The sequence below is a fragment of the Festucalex cinctus genome, chromosome 11, assembly GCF_051991245.1.
Source record: "Festucalex cinctus isolate MCC-2025b chromosome 11, RoL_Fcin_1.0, whole genome shotgun sequence".
NCBI classification, from domain to species: Eukaryota; Metazoa; Chordata; class Actinopteri; order Syngnathiformes; family Syngnathidae; genus Festucalex; species Festucalex cinctus.
In genome coordinates, this window is record NC_135421.1 from 13,617,988 (window position 1) to 13,635,194 (window position 17,207).

Consider the following 17,207-nt stretch of genomic DNA (forward strand, 5'->3'; position numbering starts at 1 on the left):
GGGAGTGAATGGAGTTGTCAGAAAGCTGGTTTGTAATCTATTAATAAAGTTTGACTATCTGACTGTTTTGTTGACATTCCCTTTAGTGCAGCACCATCTAATGGATGCATAACGTAACCCCAGCCTCTACTGTAGCGCCTTATATATGGAAAAAGTTTTAAAATATGCCATTCATTGAAGGTGCGCCTTATAATGCGGTGCGCCTTATATATGGAAAAAGTTTTAGAATATGCCATTCATTGAAGGTGCGCCTTATAATGAGGCGCGTCTTATATATGGAAAAAGTTTTAGAATATGTCGTTCATTGAAGGTGCGCCTTATAATGAGGTGCACCTTATAGTGCGGAAAATACGGTAATTTGCAGGCATCGTAAGAAAACACCATCAAAAGTGGTTTGATCATCAAATGAAAAAAATAAATAAATCATGGTGCTTTGTAGTATGAAGCTCAACTGATATAAAGCTTAATTTAAATTGTATTGAAATTGAACAAGTTACTGAAACAAAGTGTCTTGAATGGTTATTGTTCATAAACTGTGAGAGTACACACAATGGAAATAAGCTAAATTAGTGGATGTTATTTAAAAAGTAAAAGGACTTCCTAAATAAGAAATGTCTTCATATATTCTACCCTTCTATTGTGTTGCTTCATGTCATAGAGACCCAATTATTAAATTACAGAAAAAAAGTGATTAGAATAATTAACAAAGTTGGCTAGAGAGAATCAATCAAATATTGATAGGATCTGGTATTTTAAAATTTATGGCTATCACATATTTGAAGACACTGGAACTGCTTGTTCGTGTAGTTAACAATATAAGAGAACTACAAGTTAAGGGATTTATTTATGTTTGAAACATGTAAAGTGAGGACCAACATAAAATACAGCTGTGCATTTTTCTGTTGAGCTTTAAGACAAATTCAATATGTAAAATAATTCAAGCTTTGTGTCATTGATAATATATGAAACATTTCTTTTTTTCGGTTATTAATTGGCTTGTTTAAAAGTTGTTTGTGTTTTCTTTTCTGTTTATGTATGGAGCTGAAATAAACCAATCATCCATTGATTCATTGATTCAGTCATTCAATGTACTAACTATGTTTTCATTGGATTGTCTCACAACTATTCACTGTGATTATGATATGATACTATTGTGTTTGTGTAGTTTTTTATTGTTATTTTTTTTAATAAACTACAGCACATTCTTGGGTACAATTTGGGTCACCACCATGGTAAACACTGGAGCCTATGTAGGTAGTTCCAGAGATAAACAGCATCTATCACAAAAACATTTGGTGTACAAGCAATGTATAAATAAGATATTAAAGGTTTTCACAAATTAAAACAATCCTCAGGTCGCTTAATAAAATGACTCAATTCACCCTGTGCCAAAGCGGGGCATGCCATTGATCGTTCCATGCCAAATCATCAAAAAAAAAAAAAAATAAAATAAAATCTTGAACCAAACAGATTTTCATTTTAATGAAACTTGGTGTACTTTTTGATATTGATGGCACAATACTTAATCTTACTGTTAAGGTCAATTGGAGTAAGGGTTTTGGAGCTATGGCCATCTGAAATTCAACATTTTCTACAAAATGGTGTGTGGCCACCTTCATTTGAACTCTTATATCTAAGGTACTGCAGGGTCATTCTTCACAAAACAGATATTGTTGCAAAGGGAATTTAACAAGGATTTCCAAATTTGCAATAATTTAGATTGGTACATATTTTAGTAACTTGACCTTCAGATTTATCATTTGACCCCACAGATTCTGTCAATCATGTACAATTTTCAAACTACTTTGACTTCTAATTGCTGCTCAACAAAAAAAAAAATACATGTCTGAAACTTTTTAAGCTTTAGAGAACGAGACAGATTACATTTAACAAAATATTTGGAATCCTTCTTGAATTCTCTTTCCAACAATTGTGTTTCATAAAGATTGATCCAGTACTTCCTGAGATACAAAGGTTCAAAGGAAGGTGGCTACGACCCTTTTTTTTTTTTTTTTTTATCCAATAAATGCCAACATTTGGAGGCCCATAGCACCCAAACGCCAGCTCCAATTCACCTTTAATTAGTGATTAGTGTGATGTCATCACAATCAATAAGTACATCAAGTCTCATCAAAATCAAAATTTGCTTGGTTAATTTTATTGGGTCATTTGACATGGAACCTATACAGTATACTTCAACTGGAGTGTTGGCACATTGTGGCGGCTATGCTTGTGATTGATACCATGTAATATTATATAACGTACTTAGGTGCCGGTTATCTGAAGCTAACGTTGATAACACCAATCTGTGCGCCCGACAACATGGCAGCTCTTCTTTGCTGCTGGCGGTGAAATGATAGCAGTTCCGTCCGAAAATAGCGGATACACGCTCAGGTAGCAGTCAATTCATGAGTGGAAAGGAAATGCTGGAGGAAAGGCACATTGTCAGCTCACAAAAATGTACTTGGTTGTGTAATTTCACACTTGATGGGCGGGCGGGCACTCCAGAGACTCATTTCCACAATATGTTCCCTTTACCATTCATAACGGTCATACAGGTATAAAAATATGTTGCAGCTGTGGAATAAAACAATCCACAGTGGAGCATCCAAAGTGGAACACTATGACAATGGTACAATTTGGAGTTTGAGAAAAAAAAAAAAGTGTCCCCAAAATGAGAGAAGGAGATGTCAGTAAATCTCATGAGACTTTGGTTCAGTGAACATCTAAACTAAAGCCAAAAGACAAACTCTACAGCGTTTCAGCCCATTTATATATAAAAGTGTCCTCTCGGTCACCTCGTGTCAACAGTATCTATTGCAATGGAAAATTGAACTCTTAACTGTATTGATACACATAAAATGAAACAAACCTTTTGCTACCTCTCTATTTCTGAAAATGTGTCCATGAGCTAGCCATTCTGCAGAACTGCTTAATTAACATAATAACCGCCCCCACAGCAAGTTTCTCCCCCTGTGACATGATCAGCGAGGCTAAGTGAAGATCCGAGGGCTGGAGTCTGGCTGCCGGACTACACAGTCTGAAACACTATCATGCAGCGGTATTATTATGCATCACGCCCACATCTCCCATGGGTGCGATGCTGCCCCAGCTATACCGTCAAAGCACAGTCGTGCTCCACCCTCTGTCGTCATGGTAATGAAAGCCAGACTCCCCATTGGCCCAGCAGTTTTTGGGGGCGGTAAAAGACAGTCACTTGCATTAGACAAGGCTAGCGCATTTAAACTGGTTAATTTAACGAGATGTCTTCAATGTGAAATGTAATTCTTGATCCCCGAGGTATAAAACAGATAATAATAATAATAATAATAATAATAATAATAATAATAATAGAGAAAAACATATTTACCCCCCCCCCCAAAAAAAACAAAAAAAAAAACACTGATAAACTTTCACAGTATTTTTCCATGACACACTGAGGGAATTGGTGGGGGGAAAATTCCTGGAGAAAAAATATTCAAAACTAAAATAAACTAAAATTCACAAATACATATTTTAAAAAATTGTGGATTTGAGACTGTATGCAAGGCAAATATATTTCCTCAATAATATACACATTTGGAGTGAGTTGAGTTTTGTGAAAAATGCACACGAGTTCTTTGCACTTAACTCTTTGCCAGCCAAAAACGTTTAATAACGATGAGTAAAATCATGATGTATGCCGCCATAAATGTTAAATTATGTCAACTATGTTTTTTTTTTTTTTTTTTTAATAAATCGTTGCAATGTCTAAGTGCAGCACTGCCTGGTCAATGGGTTGTGGAGTCAAAAACTCCCACTAACAATGGCCAGCAGATTTCAGCATTGTATTTTTTTTTTTTGTGTAGAATTGAATGAAAAATGCAATGAAACATGAAGGAATCTGATGACATCTGATGAAATAGAACGTTTTCAAGGATGTCACTAAACAAAAAATATTTGTGTCACTGTTGTGGAGAAAACGTATCTCTTCACAAAAAGCTTTTCTCCTTTTCAATTTTCGCTCAGTGTCACTCAAATGACCTATTTTCAAATGGTGATTACTAAATAACAGAATAAGGTAGAAACATACTTTTTTTTCTCATGAAAGAACGGAGTGTGATCTTTCATGTGGTACGCACCTTGTATATGTAGTAAACACACAATATTCTGTTTGCCTTGAAAGATTAGTTCAAATGCTCAAAATCGGCTGGAACTGCGTTTTTTTTTTTTTTTGATAACATGTGGCAGTCAAAGAGTTAATGATGGTTTGCTGTTAAGCAGTTTTGAATGGTCATTTTTATGCAAGAGAGCCCTTTGCACTGGGGGAAAAAAAAACACCTTATGTACTTTAACTTTGTTGTTGAAGACTGTATATTTTATACATGCATTGAGAACTGTATTATGAACAATGAAATATATTAAGATGCCATATTTTGCACATATGCAAGTATTTCGTCCATATTTAAAATGGCCTTTTGTCATACATCTGTTAAGGAAGTATGTGGTCCTCTAGTAGCACGGATGAAAAACTGTGGCCCCTTCCAACATTAAAGTTGCCCATCCCTGGTTGAAATTTTGATGAAAATGCATAATAGAGCTCATTTACTGTTCATACTGTAATTTGCTGATGATTAAGTTTTACATTACATAGTCACAGCTAAAAAAGCATGACGCATGAAGTGCACCCACCTCGGTTTTGTGGTTATTAAAGTCTGCAAGTTGTTACGCAATGGAGCACAAAGACAGGAGCATTCGGGGAGGAATGCTCAGGTCACAAGTGTGACTCAAAGGCTTACACTCTGACAAAAAAGTCAATCGATTTCAGCTCAAAGGAAAATCTCGCACATTGTGCCATGTGAGAAGACAAAAAAATACCAGCGGCGCCAAGGCAACGTTAAGAAACCCCAGGCACTTTCTTACAGCAGACGTACAGTGTGCTCACAATTCTAACTTTTAAGAACAACATCCCACAGTCAGATATTAAAAAAAATAATAAAACACTCATTTATTGCACAAAACTGTGGGCACATCAGTCACATATACTCCGTCACACAGGCACACTTAGCGAGCGCACTTCAAACCTCTCTGGTTCCTTAAGAGGCCTTTAACCCAGTTTATTAAAAACTCTGCGAAATGAAGAGCTGCAATGAGCCAATTATTGAAGGATGTTATCCGTCGCAAAGGTTAATAAGTTACCGCGACACCACTGTGCATCTTAATCTTATCGTGCACCTCTATAGCAACAGAAACTAGCTGCAACTTGACTCGTGCTTTACACTGCCACACCATTAGCTACATCATCAAATTCTGCCTTAACAAAAATAATAATGCTCACTTTTTTTTTTACTGAGCCTGTCAATTAAGTATTTATTTAACAATGTTTACTAATACAGTTTTCTAGCTGCATTATACGGATAGTCTAATACTGTATTTTGGTTATTTAGCAGAGCAAGAACCCTGTGGTGGGCAAAGTATGGCCTGTGGGCCACACATGGACCGCTGCATGATTTAATCTGGCCCACTGAGCGTTTACATTAAGTCTGTAATATTTGTTACATTAGTTGTTTGTTATAATTACATTTTAATTTAGCAGATTATCCATCCTTCCATCAACTTCCATTCTGCTTATCTGCATTAGGGTCGTTGGAACCTATGCCGGCTGATTTGTGGTAAGATGGAGACATGTTACTTTCACATTCCAACCTAAGGACAATTTTGAGTCTTTAATTACCTAAATAGTGTGGCAAGGCGGCAGGCATACCCAAAGAAAAGTCACACAAGAACAGGGGACTCATGCAAACTATGCCTAAATAGTTCAGAAGCCAGATTCGAACCAACCTCATAACAGTGACGCAAAACTACTTACTTACTGTGCTGGCCAAAATGTGTTTATTTATTTTTAATGTATGTGTCATTTATCAACTTAATTTGTGTTAATTGCTCATTCTAAATGACAAAAGACATTTACAAAAAATAAAATAAAATTCCTGAAATGTTTTAATTAGCATAAAATGTTCAATTATTAAAGATAGCTCAGTTAATTTGATTTACATTAATTATGAACAACAGCATTTATAAAATAAGAACTAATTAGTATATTTTTCAAAGAATCAATTTTACCTATTTTTAATCCTTTTTTCCCCTTTTTCTTTTTTTAAACTCCTCTACAATTGACCTGGTCCATTTCAAAATTCGAATCTGGATACATGAGCAGAAATGCTAGATGTGCTCAACCGTTTGTTCCCAGAGTGAGAGACTTTCAAATATCAAATTACGACACCTGCCCATGATACCTGGGCCGCCAACCAAATTTCAGGGCATTCAACTTCACTTTACAGGTAAAATTTGGTTGATGACGGAATTTCAATAAAAATTATTTGGTTAGAACACACCATGATCTATCACTAATCTATGCTAATGTGGCTGTAAAGTCATAATAAACAATTGTACTAAAAACACTTGATGGGCCACAAATTTAAAACCATCACATGAAAAATCGCAAGTACAGTAGCTAAGTGTGCCTTCTTGTGCCATATTCATAAGCTCTAGTGCTAGTTCATAAATCAGTTTATTGTATGATGTAAACTGAAGATGTTTAGCCGTGGGGTTAACCCATTATCCACACATTTTCACCAACTCACCGTAAGACGCAGGAGTAGAGCCCGACGTCCTGAAGGTCGGCGGGTCTGAACCATATGGCGTCCTCCTCCTTGCTCATGCGCACGCCGTCGAATGAGATGGGCTCCTCAAAGTCGCTGTGGCCCAGGCCTGAGCTGCGGTACCACATGAGGCTGAGGCCGACGCTCTGAGCCTGGCTGTAGTTGGCGCGGATGTAGCCATAAAACAGGGCGCACTTTAGCCGCACTGGCTCGCCCTGCAGCACCTGGTACTTCAGGTAGTCCACCGACCAATCTGTGCATCCATCCACTGTGAGCAAACGAGACGGAAACCTTCATCAGTATGCAGCAGGATGAGGACAAGTGAGTCTCAAAACTTTACATTGCTGTCTTTCCTTTCGACATTCCCGTTATACGGATGCCGTCCTGCCCTCGATATTATATCAGAGGACACAAAACTCCAAGACTGACTTTGCCCTCTTTAAAAGCAGCGTAAAAAGTAAACTATATTTTGTAAAGTGGGGTTCAAACCACTAAATATGAATATGCTGTTTGCATATTTATTGGACACTTTTGTCAACAGTGTAAACTAGGGGTGTGAATTGCCTAGTACCTGACGATTCGATTCGTATCACGATTCACAGGTCACGATTCGATTCGATACCGATTAATCCCGATACGAATTTATAAGTCAATTGTTGCGATTTTTTTTCAATCAAATTTAGAAAATACTAATCAGTAAGCTTGTAGAGTGTAAGATTTATATGAAAATGTATTATTTATTTATCTGAAATTTCAGTCTTATAGAGGTTGTAATTTGTTTCATGTTTGAACAGCATTGAAATAAAATATTAAGGCTTAATGTTCCGTTCATATAACATTCTTCCATGCTCAAGGTGTGAATCCTAAAAAAAAAAATAAATAAATAAAAAAATCGATTCAGCCGATTATTGAATCGATTCGAGAATCGTGCGATGTAGTATCGTGATATATCGCCAAATCGATTTTTTTAACACCCCTAGTGTAAACAGCAAATCCATTTTGCAGCCTACAATATAAAAATCCAAATCAGGAATATTAGACAGATGGTCAGTTGTAGTCCATCCATCCATCCATCCATCCATCCATCCATTTTCTTGACCACTTATTACTCACAAGGGTCTCATCTGGCTCTGGGCAGTAGGCGGGGGACACCCTGGACTGGTTGCCAGCCAATCGCACAGTTGTAGTCTGGGACCTTTAGGTTCGTTTATGAAGGCTGTGGTGAAGTTCAATCATGAATTTCAGAATAAGTTACTTAAAAACAAAACATTTATGGCCAGACAGGAAGCTAATTGGCGAAGGTGAAGCTCTCAGCTTACCGGTGGATCTACGTTCTGACCCTCACCTATGGTCACGAGCTGTGGGTCGTGACCGAAAGAACAAGATCCCGGATACAAGCGGCCCAAATGAGTTTCCGGGCTCTCCCTTAGAGATAGGGTGAGAAGCTCGGTCATCCGGGAGGGACTCAGTCGAGCCGCTGCTCCTCCGCATTGAGAGGAGCCAGCTGAGGTGACTCGGGCATCTGGTTCGGATGCCTCCTGGACGCCTCCCTGGAGAGGTGTTCCGGGCATGTCCCACCGGCGGGAGGCCCCGGGGAAGACCCAGGACACACTGGAGAGACTATGTCTCTCGGCTGGCCTGGGAACGCCTTGGGATCCAGCCGGTGGAGCTGGTTGAAGTGGCTGGGGAGAGGGAAGTCTTGGTTTCCCTCCTAAAGCTGCTCCCTCTGCGACCCGACCTTGGATAAGCGGTAGAAGATGGCTGGATGGATGGAATAACCTAATTGCAAAACACGATTTTAAAGTCATTTCTCAATTTGCCTCTCTTGTCCGTTCGTATGTCCTTGTGATCTTGTGAAACATCGTGACGAGAGTCCTGTTCCAATTGAAAATGTACATAAACCCAGAAAGCATGTAAGACCGGGATGTTGCGCTTGTCTCCTAGCTTAAACCAAGGATGCACTGTTTTGTGACTTGTGAAGACTTGGCTGAGAAAATATCCCATGCTGCTATCAACATGGCTAATATGACAGTGGAGGAGAAGACTCACTTTTGTATTTTTTTTAAATTGAAATCGAATCACGTGACAACTGTGATAAATTACCGTAATTTCCGGACTATAAGCCGCAACTTTGGTCACACACTTTCAACCCTGAGGCTTATACAATGATGCGGCTAATTTATGCATTTTTTCTAATGGCCACCAGGGGCGCTCGAGCAGAAAAGGTAAGAGTGAGACAGGTGGAATATATGTGTCGAGGAAGACACAAGTTTAATGTAACTTCACGCTTTGTGCATGACTAAAATGAGTCTCATCATGGAAAATACAAGAAGTCTCAGTCAGTGACTTTTACCGGTATCTTATTTTTAACCAGCCCTGTTAGTGCTGTGTTACCACCATATTGCTGCTGTGTTACTGCCATGTCACAGGCACTCTTTGGAAAGAAAAGCTAATGTATATTATTAAGCCTTTCAAAACGCTTTCTGTGTACCGTCTTTTTTTTGTAAATATCTCATGTTTCAATGTGGGCACATGCGGCTTATGCTTTTTCCTTTAGAAATGTACTGTCTTATAATCAGGTGCGCTCTATAGTCCGGAAATTACGGTACAGAAGTGTCAGATCTGTTTAAGCCATTCCAATTACAAAGACACTAGCAGTCTTAGAAAGTAGCCTTCTTTCTTTGAGTTCACGATAGCGTGCTCTGCAGTCTTGATATTGAGAAATGGCTGAAGTCTCAAGTTAGCTATCCAGGAAAGAAACCTAACATTACCTAATCAGTCAACAGTTTTTCTGTGACATGACATCACTGTGAAACGTCCTCATAAAATGGAATCAAATGCGCTAGAGAAGCGCTGGTAAGCTTCGTTGCTAGCTGGCGAGTAAAAAAGATGCTTGTGGATATCTTCATTTCATTCTCATGGCATTGATTCGATCACAACTGTTTGTTTTCCAAGATGTTTCTCCTCTCATCCGAGTAGGCTTGGTTAGGACTGCACCAACCAAGATTCAATGCAGTGAGAGCTATTTAAGGAACGGTTGCAGTGCATGATGGGTGCAGTGTGACTATGTTCCATTCTAGCCAACGTGTTCTGTTTGACATTAAAAGATCTATATGCAATTATACATTTCATTCTCATTTGAAGAATAATGACAACAAATGTGTTAGAATTAGTTTTTATGACTAGCCTACCACTATTTGTGTTTTTATGACTGCTTAAATGAAATTAAGGGCTGAGTATAAGTGCGAGTTTTATTATAATCAATATTTAATATGATCTAACGGACGTTTCATAAGTGTAGTCATTATTCATCATATATTTTGCAAAAGGAATATTAATAAAACGATATCACTCCATATCAGTAATATGCATCTGTGGTAAGCACTCTCCGTCCCGTGCTTTTGTTACGTATTTGGAGCATGTGTGTGCCATCTTGGCCTCAACAGGCAACACTCCTGCAATATTCAAATGCAACAACTCGCATCTGGGAGCGGACTGTAAAACGCTCCATAAATGATGTCAGACTCGTCTATGTGCTGAGGATGCACAACAGCACCAAAAAAAGAGTGCAAGGCAAGATATTTAACCAGGAATACGCATCAAGCTCATAAAAAAGGCAAGGCAACGCTCCTTAACTTTCCATGAAGAGATATTTGTGTTGAAGCTCCTCGGGGTACTCCTCGATTTTCTACATGACCCATGCATGCAACTTTTTATGACTCAAGATTGCACTAACCAGGTTAGAAAGTTGGTGAATATGGTAGGGATAGACCAATTATCGGCCAGGATGACTATTGGCGCCAATATTTGGCATTTGAATGAATATTCTTCTTTAAAAATCTGACGGCTGATAATAGATCTTAAAACTGCGTTAACATCAGCGAAGTATTTACCGTATTTTCCGCACTATAAGGCGCACCTAAAAGCCTTAATTTTTTTCAAAAGCTGACCATGCGCCTTATAATCCGGTGCGCCTTATATATGGATCAATATTGAGCCGCAACAGGACTCGCTGTCAAGATGCTATCGGTGACCCTGCACGATCGGTGACGCGCATGTGCAGAAGATCCCGCCATCTTGGATCCCTAGCTAATACTAATACTTTACCTCAGAGAAAATAATAAAACAGCTGTTTATTCATTTTGGGAGTGAATGGAGTTATCAGAAAGCTGGTTTGTAATCTATTAATAAAGTTTGACTGACCTATCTTACTGTTTTGTTGACAGTCCCTTTAGCGCAGCACCATCTAATGGATGCATAACGTAACCCCAGCCTCTACTGTAGCGCCTTATATATGGAAAAAGTTTAAAAATATGTCATTCATTGAAGGTGCACCTTATAATGCAGTGCGCCTTATATATGGAAACAGTTTAAAAATATGTCATTCATTGAAGGTGCGCCTTATAATGCGGTGCGCCTTATAGTGCGGAAAATACGGTATTTCGATTGTCAGTTCACTTTATAAAAGATGCTGCTGACCTTAGAAGCTCTCTGCATCTTCTGTTTTAAAAGTAAACAAAGATACATGAAAGTTTAACATTTCAGGTATTTGGACATTTTGGAAAAATGTAGTTACCCTAGAAAACTATAGGGAGCTATATTTACTTATTTATGTTTTCATTTAGTTTTTAAGACATACTGATGGTCTAAGATTAAAAACAGGATGTTTTGCAAATCTCAAAAGTTGTTCAATTAACATATGCATATGTATTAAAAAAAATAAAAATACTGGCTCCAAATATAGGTTATCGGTTACCTTGACTGCTGATAACTGGTATCGGTATCGTCCCTGAAAAAAAAAATCATATCGATCTATCTCTAGAATGTAGTTAACATAAAAATACTGTACCTAACATGTTTTATTTCTATACCCTGAAACTGGAAAGTGACCAACTAGTCACTCACAAAAATATATTCAAATGGCCATCTTGATATAAATAATGTAAAATCAGCGTACTCAAACAATTAATTTTGGCTTTACTCGTACAAAGTATGGTTGAGCTGACTTAATATTCCAAATTGCATTAAGGAAATTGATGCACATTATGCAAATCCCTCCCAACACCCAAGCTACCTATGGGCCCACTATCAGCCTAATACCAGCATGTCTTGTATGCAGCAGGTGTACTGTATATTTGAAGCACATGTTGATGTAAGAGAGTAAGTTGGTGGTGCTGGTGACGGCGGGGTGAGATAAAGTCATAAGAACCTCGACTGGGAGTGATACGGTGTCTCACAGGAACAGCTATGATTGTAATTAATACTCTTAATTAGCAGGGAAGTCACACATGCATGCATTCCCTATATGAATAGTTGTCTGCCTAATTACGGCTGCTAATTACCAGTGGGCTGGGCCACAAAAAAGTGTGGTTACGTGAGAATGCGATAGAAACAGAAAGCATCATCATGGCGCAATGTGTGAAACTTGGCCTAATTATCTGCTAATAATGAGAGCAGGACCTCTCCGGTGTACTTATAAGCAGGAGCACATGTTTTCAATTCAAATAGAGTGGAGAGCAGTAGGTTTTAATCTGTGGTTATAAAAAAAAAAAAAAAAAGTGATTGATTAATTGATTTTCTAAAATTGTGCAAAAAAAAAAAAAACAATCAATGGGAAGTCAGTGACATCACTGATTGGCTGATTAATAAATCCAAATAAATTCGGTCCTACTTTGAATTCAAATATAACACATCTTGACTAGGATCTGAAAGTAGAACCTAAATTGTCATTGATTGAAATCTTACTACTAATGCACTCATTGGTTGGTCTACAAGTCAAACAATACACATAACATCACTGGACACAATCAGAAGATAGTTACAACAATCTGGCCTGGGATCTGAGTGTGTCTTTAGTGTGTTTAAAAAAATGGGACAATGTCAGTGTCGCCCTTGAATCCTTCGATTTTTCTGCATGCTGCCCGAGAACGAAAATGTTTGGACACCTCTGCATAAGAATAATGTAAAGCATTACATTATGTACTTTGTAAGAAACATGCTTAATAACTGCTGTTAAACCAGGGATTTGAAGGGGGGAATCAGTATTGCATTGCATTATATATTAGGGTTGTAATGATATCCAAACATCACAATACGATATTGTGGGGGCGTTGGCGATATTTAAAAAAGATCACAATATTGTAAAAAAGAGAGCTCATACTAAAAAAAAAAAAAAGCACAATATTGTGCTTTTGTGCATAACAGCAATGCATATAAACCACTTACAATCTCTAATAACAATATTGAGGCACTTACTTGCTAATGCAAGCACACATTGATCGCTTCACAAGCAAATTAGGTTCCCCTTTATCTGGCAATTAGCATAGATTTTAAACATAGAAGGCCAAAACATCCCTCATGAAAATTAAACTGCACTAATAAACTAGCCACTAGAGGTTGCTAGAACTGCACAAATGGAAATCAACCTGACTTTTTTTAACACATGTGTTCCTTTTAAATATTGTGAATATTACGACGACGATATTGTGGCAGCTTTAATATCACGATATCACGATATTGCCCTTATCGTGACATCCCTATTATATATTTCGCTTTAGCTTTAGTATGTCACTGGTTCTGTGCAAAGTCCAGCTACAAGTATGTATCCATGGTGTCTTTATATTTCTTTGCTATTTGAAGTTTATTTCCCACCCATACATTCTGTAATTAGATGTTACAGTTTATCTCAGCTGATTTGCTTCCAAAACAAAACACCATTCCCGCCCCTATTAGAATCATGATTAAATAGACAGTTTCTCAAAATATGAAACAGTATAAAGTACAGTATTAAGCCTTTTTCAGCCTTGGGGACAATGTTCTTGAAAGTCATGCAGAAAAGTGAGCTACCCCCCCAAACAATTTCATCGCTTGGTGTGACTGCCGCCTTGCCTCTTGAGTGCTTATAAATGATGTATGCAGACAAAGCTCATACACAAGCTCGGACTGGTCAAACTTCAGATGCATAAGATTAGGTATTGTACACACAGGCCCCCGTAGACCTCCCACTGGGGCTTGTCGAAAGTGGAGCACTTTTCTGTGCATGTGTGTATGCGTGTACTGTAGATGTTTAGATATGAAACTCAAAATGGTTTTATCAACTCAATTAGAGGTTGACATTTCCCACATCCCCATGCTGGGCTTGAAAATCAATGCTTCCCACTGGAGGCACACTGCAGTCACCATCTCTCACTCCCCCCGTGCACGCACACGCGCAGGCTCCTGCCTACACCTCTGGGACATCACACCTTTTATAACGATTGTGCTCGGCCACTCCTAAACAAGCCCCAACTGGGAGGCAGGCTTTCATACGCACATGTTGCGGAGCGGCTGCGCTTGTGAATTACACTGCAGCATCCTAGACTGCAGCACTTCTTTTCTTCTAGCTTTTCTGCAGTTCGTGCACCACCAATGCACATGTGTGGGGGGCCATAGATGTGGGCAGTGTGGTTGTCAAACTACAATATGTGTGCACCCCGGAGCATTATTACATTGTGTTTTTGACACAAATGTGACACAACACCAAGGCAATAAAAACAGAGCCAGGAGCCTGAATAAATGGACCCACATGCATGCATAAACGCACAATGACAGAGTTTGCGTGTCGCTTGAATCAACGTCCAGATATTCCCTTTTTGGGCTTGAAAAAGACACTGTCTGGTATTTAAAACCATCAGTTATGGTTCATACAACAGTTAAAACACGGAATTTGTCAGTTTGTCACCTAGTAGCCCAAGTTTGTCTTTATGGGTCACTTTCTTAAAGCGGAAGTCAACCTTAAACATTTTTTTTTTTAGAATAATTATGTGACCTCACTTGTCTAAACATGACATTCTGGGTAATATTGCATTTGTGGGTTGTGAGTTATGAAGCAAAATCCAGCTATTTTATCTATCTCGGGGGCGGCCATTATACTACTTGCTGTCGACTGAAGATGACATCACAGTTGCGCAGGACTCAAACAACGACCAATCACAGCTCACCTGTTCTCTGAAGCTGAGCTGTGATTGGTTGTTACCTGACACCTGAGCAACATTGATCAGACGACAGCAAGTGGGAAAATGGCTGCCCCCTGAGATGGAAAAAAATGGCTGCATTTTGCTACTTAACTCATACTCCACTGACACAATTTTAACCACAATGACATATTTAGAGATGGTTGTTCGTCTCTGTGTGCCCAGCGATTGGCTGGCAACCAGCCCAGGGTGTACCCCGCCTACTTCCCAAAGCCAGCTGAGATAGGCTCCAGCACCTCCCGCGACTCTTGTGAGGAGCAAGAGGTTAAGAAAATGGATGGATGGATGGACATATTTAGACTAGTTGGCTGCATAGAACATATTGTCAAAAAATGGGTTGACTGCCTCTTTAACTCATTTACTCCCAATAACGTGTAAATACGTTTTTTTAATGCTCTAAGTGTCCCAAAGATGTATTTATACGTTTTTTTTTGTTTTTTTTGTTTTTTTTTATGCTAGAGCATACAGAGGGCTTTGATGCAGCCTCTCAACTGCAAAGAACGGTTGCAGAAATGGTAGTTATTACACAAACGGCCAGCAGATGGCAGCAGAGCAAAGGAGATCAACCAGGGCCATGTAGAAAAAAAGCTCAATTACTCACAATTTTGAATAGATTTGTGAAAACTGATGAAACTTAGCTCTCTTCTAATGCTAATTGCTGCAAAACGGAAACAGAAACAGTTTTTTTTTTTCCGGGTGAAAGAGGAGATCAACCAGGACCATGTTGCAACAAGCTCTTTTCACCAGTGTTTTCAACAGGTTTGTGAATATTGAAGTCACTTAGCTATATTCTAATGGTAATTGCTGCAAAACTTTAATTAAGGAGATACAAATATACTTTTTTTCCCGGATGAAAGAATCTAATCTTTCTTTTGATAGGTTCCATGCTTTTATAGCAATAGAACACAATATTCTGTGGGCCATGCAAAATCAGTCCAAATCCAGTAAAACAGCCGGAAGCAAACGGGATTGCTTCTGTGAAAATGGCTGGGAGTGAATGAGTTAAATGAAATACAATCTAAATGTAACAATTGTATACCATTATTGACTGACCTTTAACCAGTCTACAAGTCAGCATCAGAAGCAACATGACTGATTTGCTGTGTTCGTCATCTGGTACTGAGCGTTGGTCTTTTGGTCCCACCTTCTGACTCAAAATTATGATATTTTTGGCTGGTACCTTTTTCACTGTTTATGCACTCTTTGGTTGGCCAACGTTGGTTTGTTCTATCACCCAGAGATTATGTTCCTCTCTAGAAGTAAATTATTTTACATACAGATTGGTTGATCTATGTGTGTTGATCATTAGACGCCAGAGGATATCATCATCAGGTAAGTTCTGTCTTGCATGGGATCGGAATGTAAAACCTCCACAGTCATCTCTGAATGTAAAAAACATCCTGTCACTGGCTGGCATCTCTCAAGCGCAAGTTGCTGCAGGTCATGTAAATATTAAAGCTGACTTTGATACATAGCACCCTTTAAAAATGTCTTCATTCTTGAAAACCCAGATATGGTCACCGTAGCCAACTCATCAGTTCCTCCATAATTAAAATCCCACCATCTTTCCATACAAAGCCCCGTATCACCCAAAATTGCTCCTCTCACTCTAAGCCTCATCACTACCTGCTCTTCTAATGAAGTGTAATTATCAGATCTTAGGCGGGCAGCCGGGTTCTCGCAGGTCGCAATGAGAGTCAATGATCTATACTGATAAGAACTCTTAATAAGGATCTGTCACATTTGCTTTCTCTTCTCCTCAGTACACACCCACTTGCACACACACATCCGTCCATCTCCAAGGCAAGGCCGGTTCTAGGCATGCATACTTAGTGCGGGCAGAAATGTTTTGAATTTTATTTGACTATTTGTTGTCATTATTTATAATGCAGCATAAAGATTCCTTAACTCATTCACTCCCAGCCATTTTTACTGAAGCAACCCCCTTTGCTCTCAGCTTACTGGATTTTGACTGATTTTGCAAGGCCCACAGAATATTGTGTTCTATTGCTATAAAAACATGGAACCTACCAAAGGAAAGATTAGATTCTTTCATCCGGAAAAAAAAAGTATATTTGTATCTCTTTAAGTTTTGCAGAAATTACCATTAGAATATAGCTAAGTTACTTCAATATTCACAAACCTGATGAAAACACATTGTTGCAACATGACCTGGTTGATCTCTTATAGTCTTCTGCCACCTGCTGGTCGTTTTTGTAATAACTACCATTGCATTAAGCCACCTCTTCAGGTCAGAGGCTGCATATAAGACTTCTGTGTGAACTAGCATTAAAAAACATAAACATATAAATATGTTTTAGCAATATTTAAATTAAAATAGAACATGTTGATATGTTTTTGGGAGCAAATGAGTTAATGAGCATCACATAAAGACTCAAACCAACATATTTGCTTGCCTGTGCATTTGGATGACACTCACACCGCTGAACAAACTCCACATTTCAGACTCTATCACAACGTCGCTTCTACCACATGTGCCACTTCACATTCGCAAATCACATATATTAGTCTCAAACAACAACATTAAATACAC

General features: G+C 38.6%; 1 protein-coding gene across 4 annotated transcripts in view; it reads right to left on the reverse strand.

The window, feature by feature from the left end:
• Positions 1 to 17,207, reverse strand: part of il1rapl1a (interleukin 1 receptor accessory protein-like 1a) — a 287,392-nt gene that overhangs the window by 149,266 nt on the left and 120,919 nt on the right. For all 4 annotated transcript variants that reach the window (XM_077536446.1, XM_077536448.1, XM_077536445.1 and 1 more), the window contains exon 3: positions 6,624 to 6,909. In XM_077536446.1, coding sequence (XP_077392572.1) covers positions 6,624 to 6,909 — 286 coding nt within the window. The remainder of the gene's footprint in view (positions 1 to 6,623; positions 6,910 to 17,207) is intronic.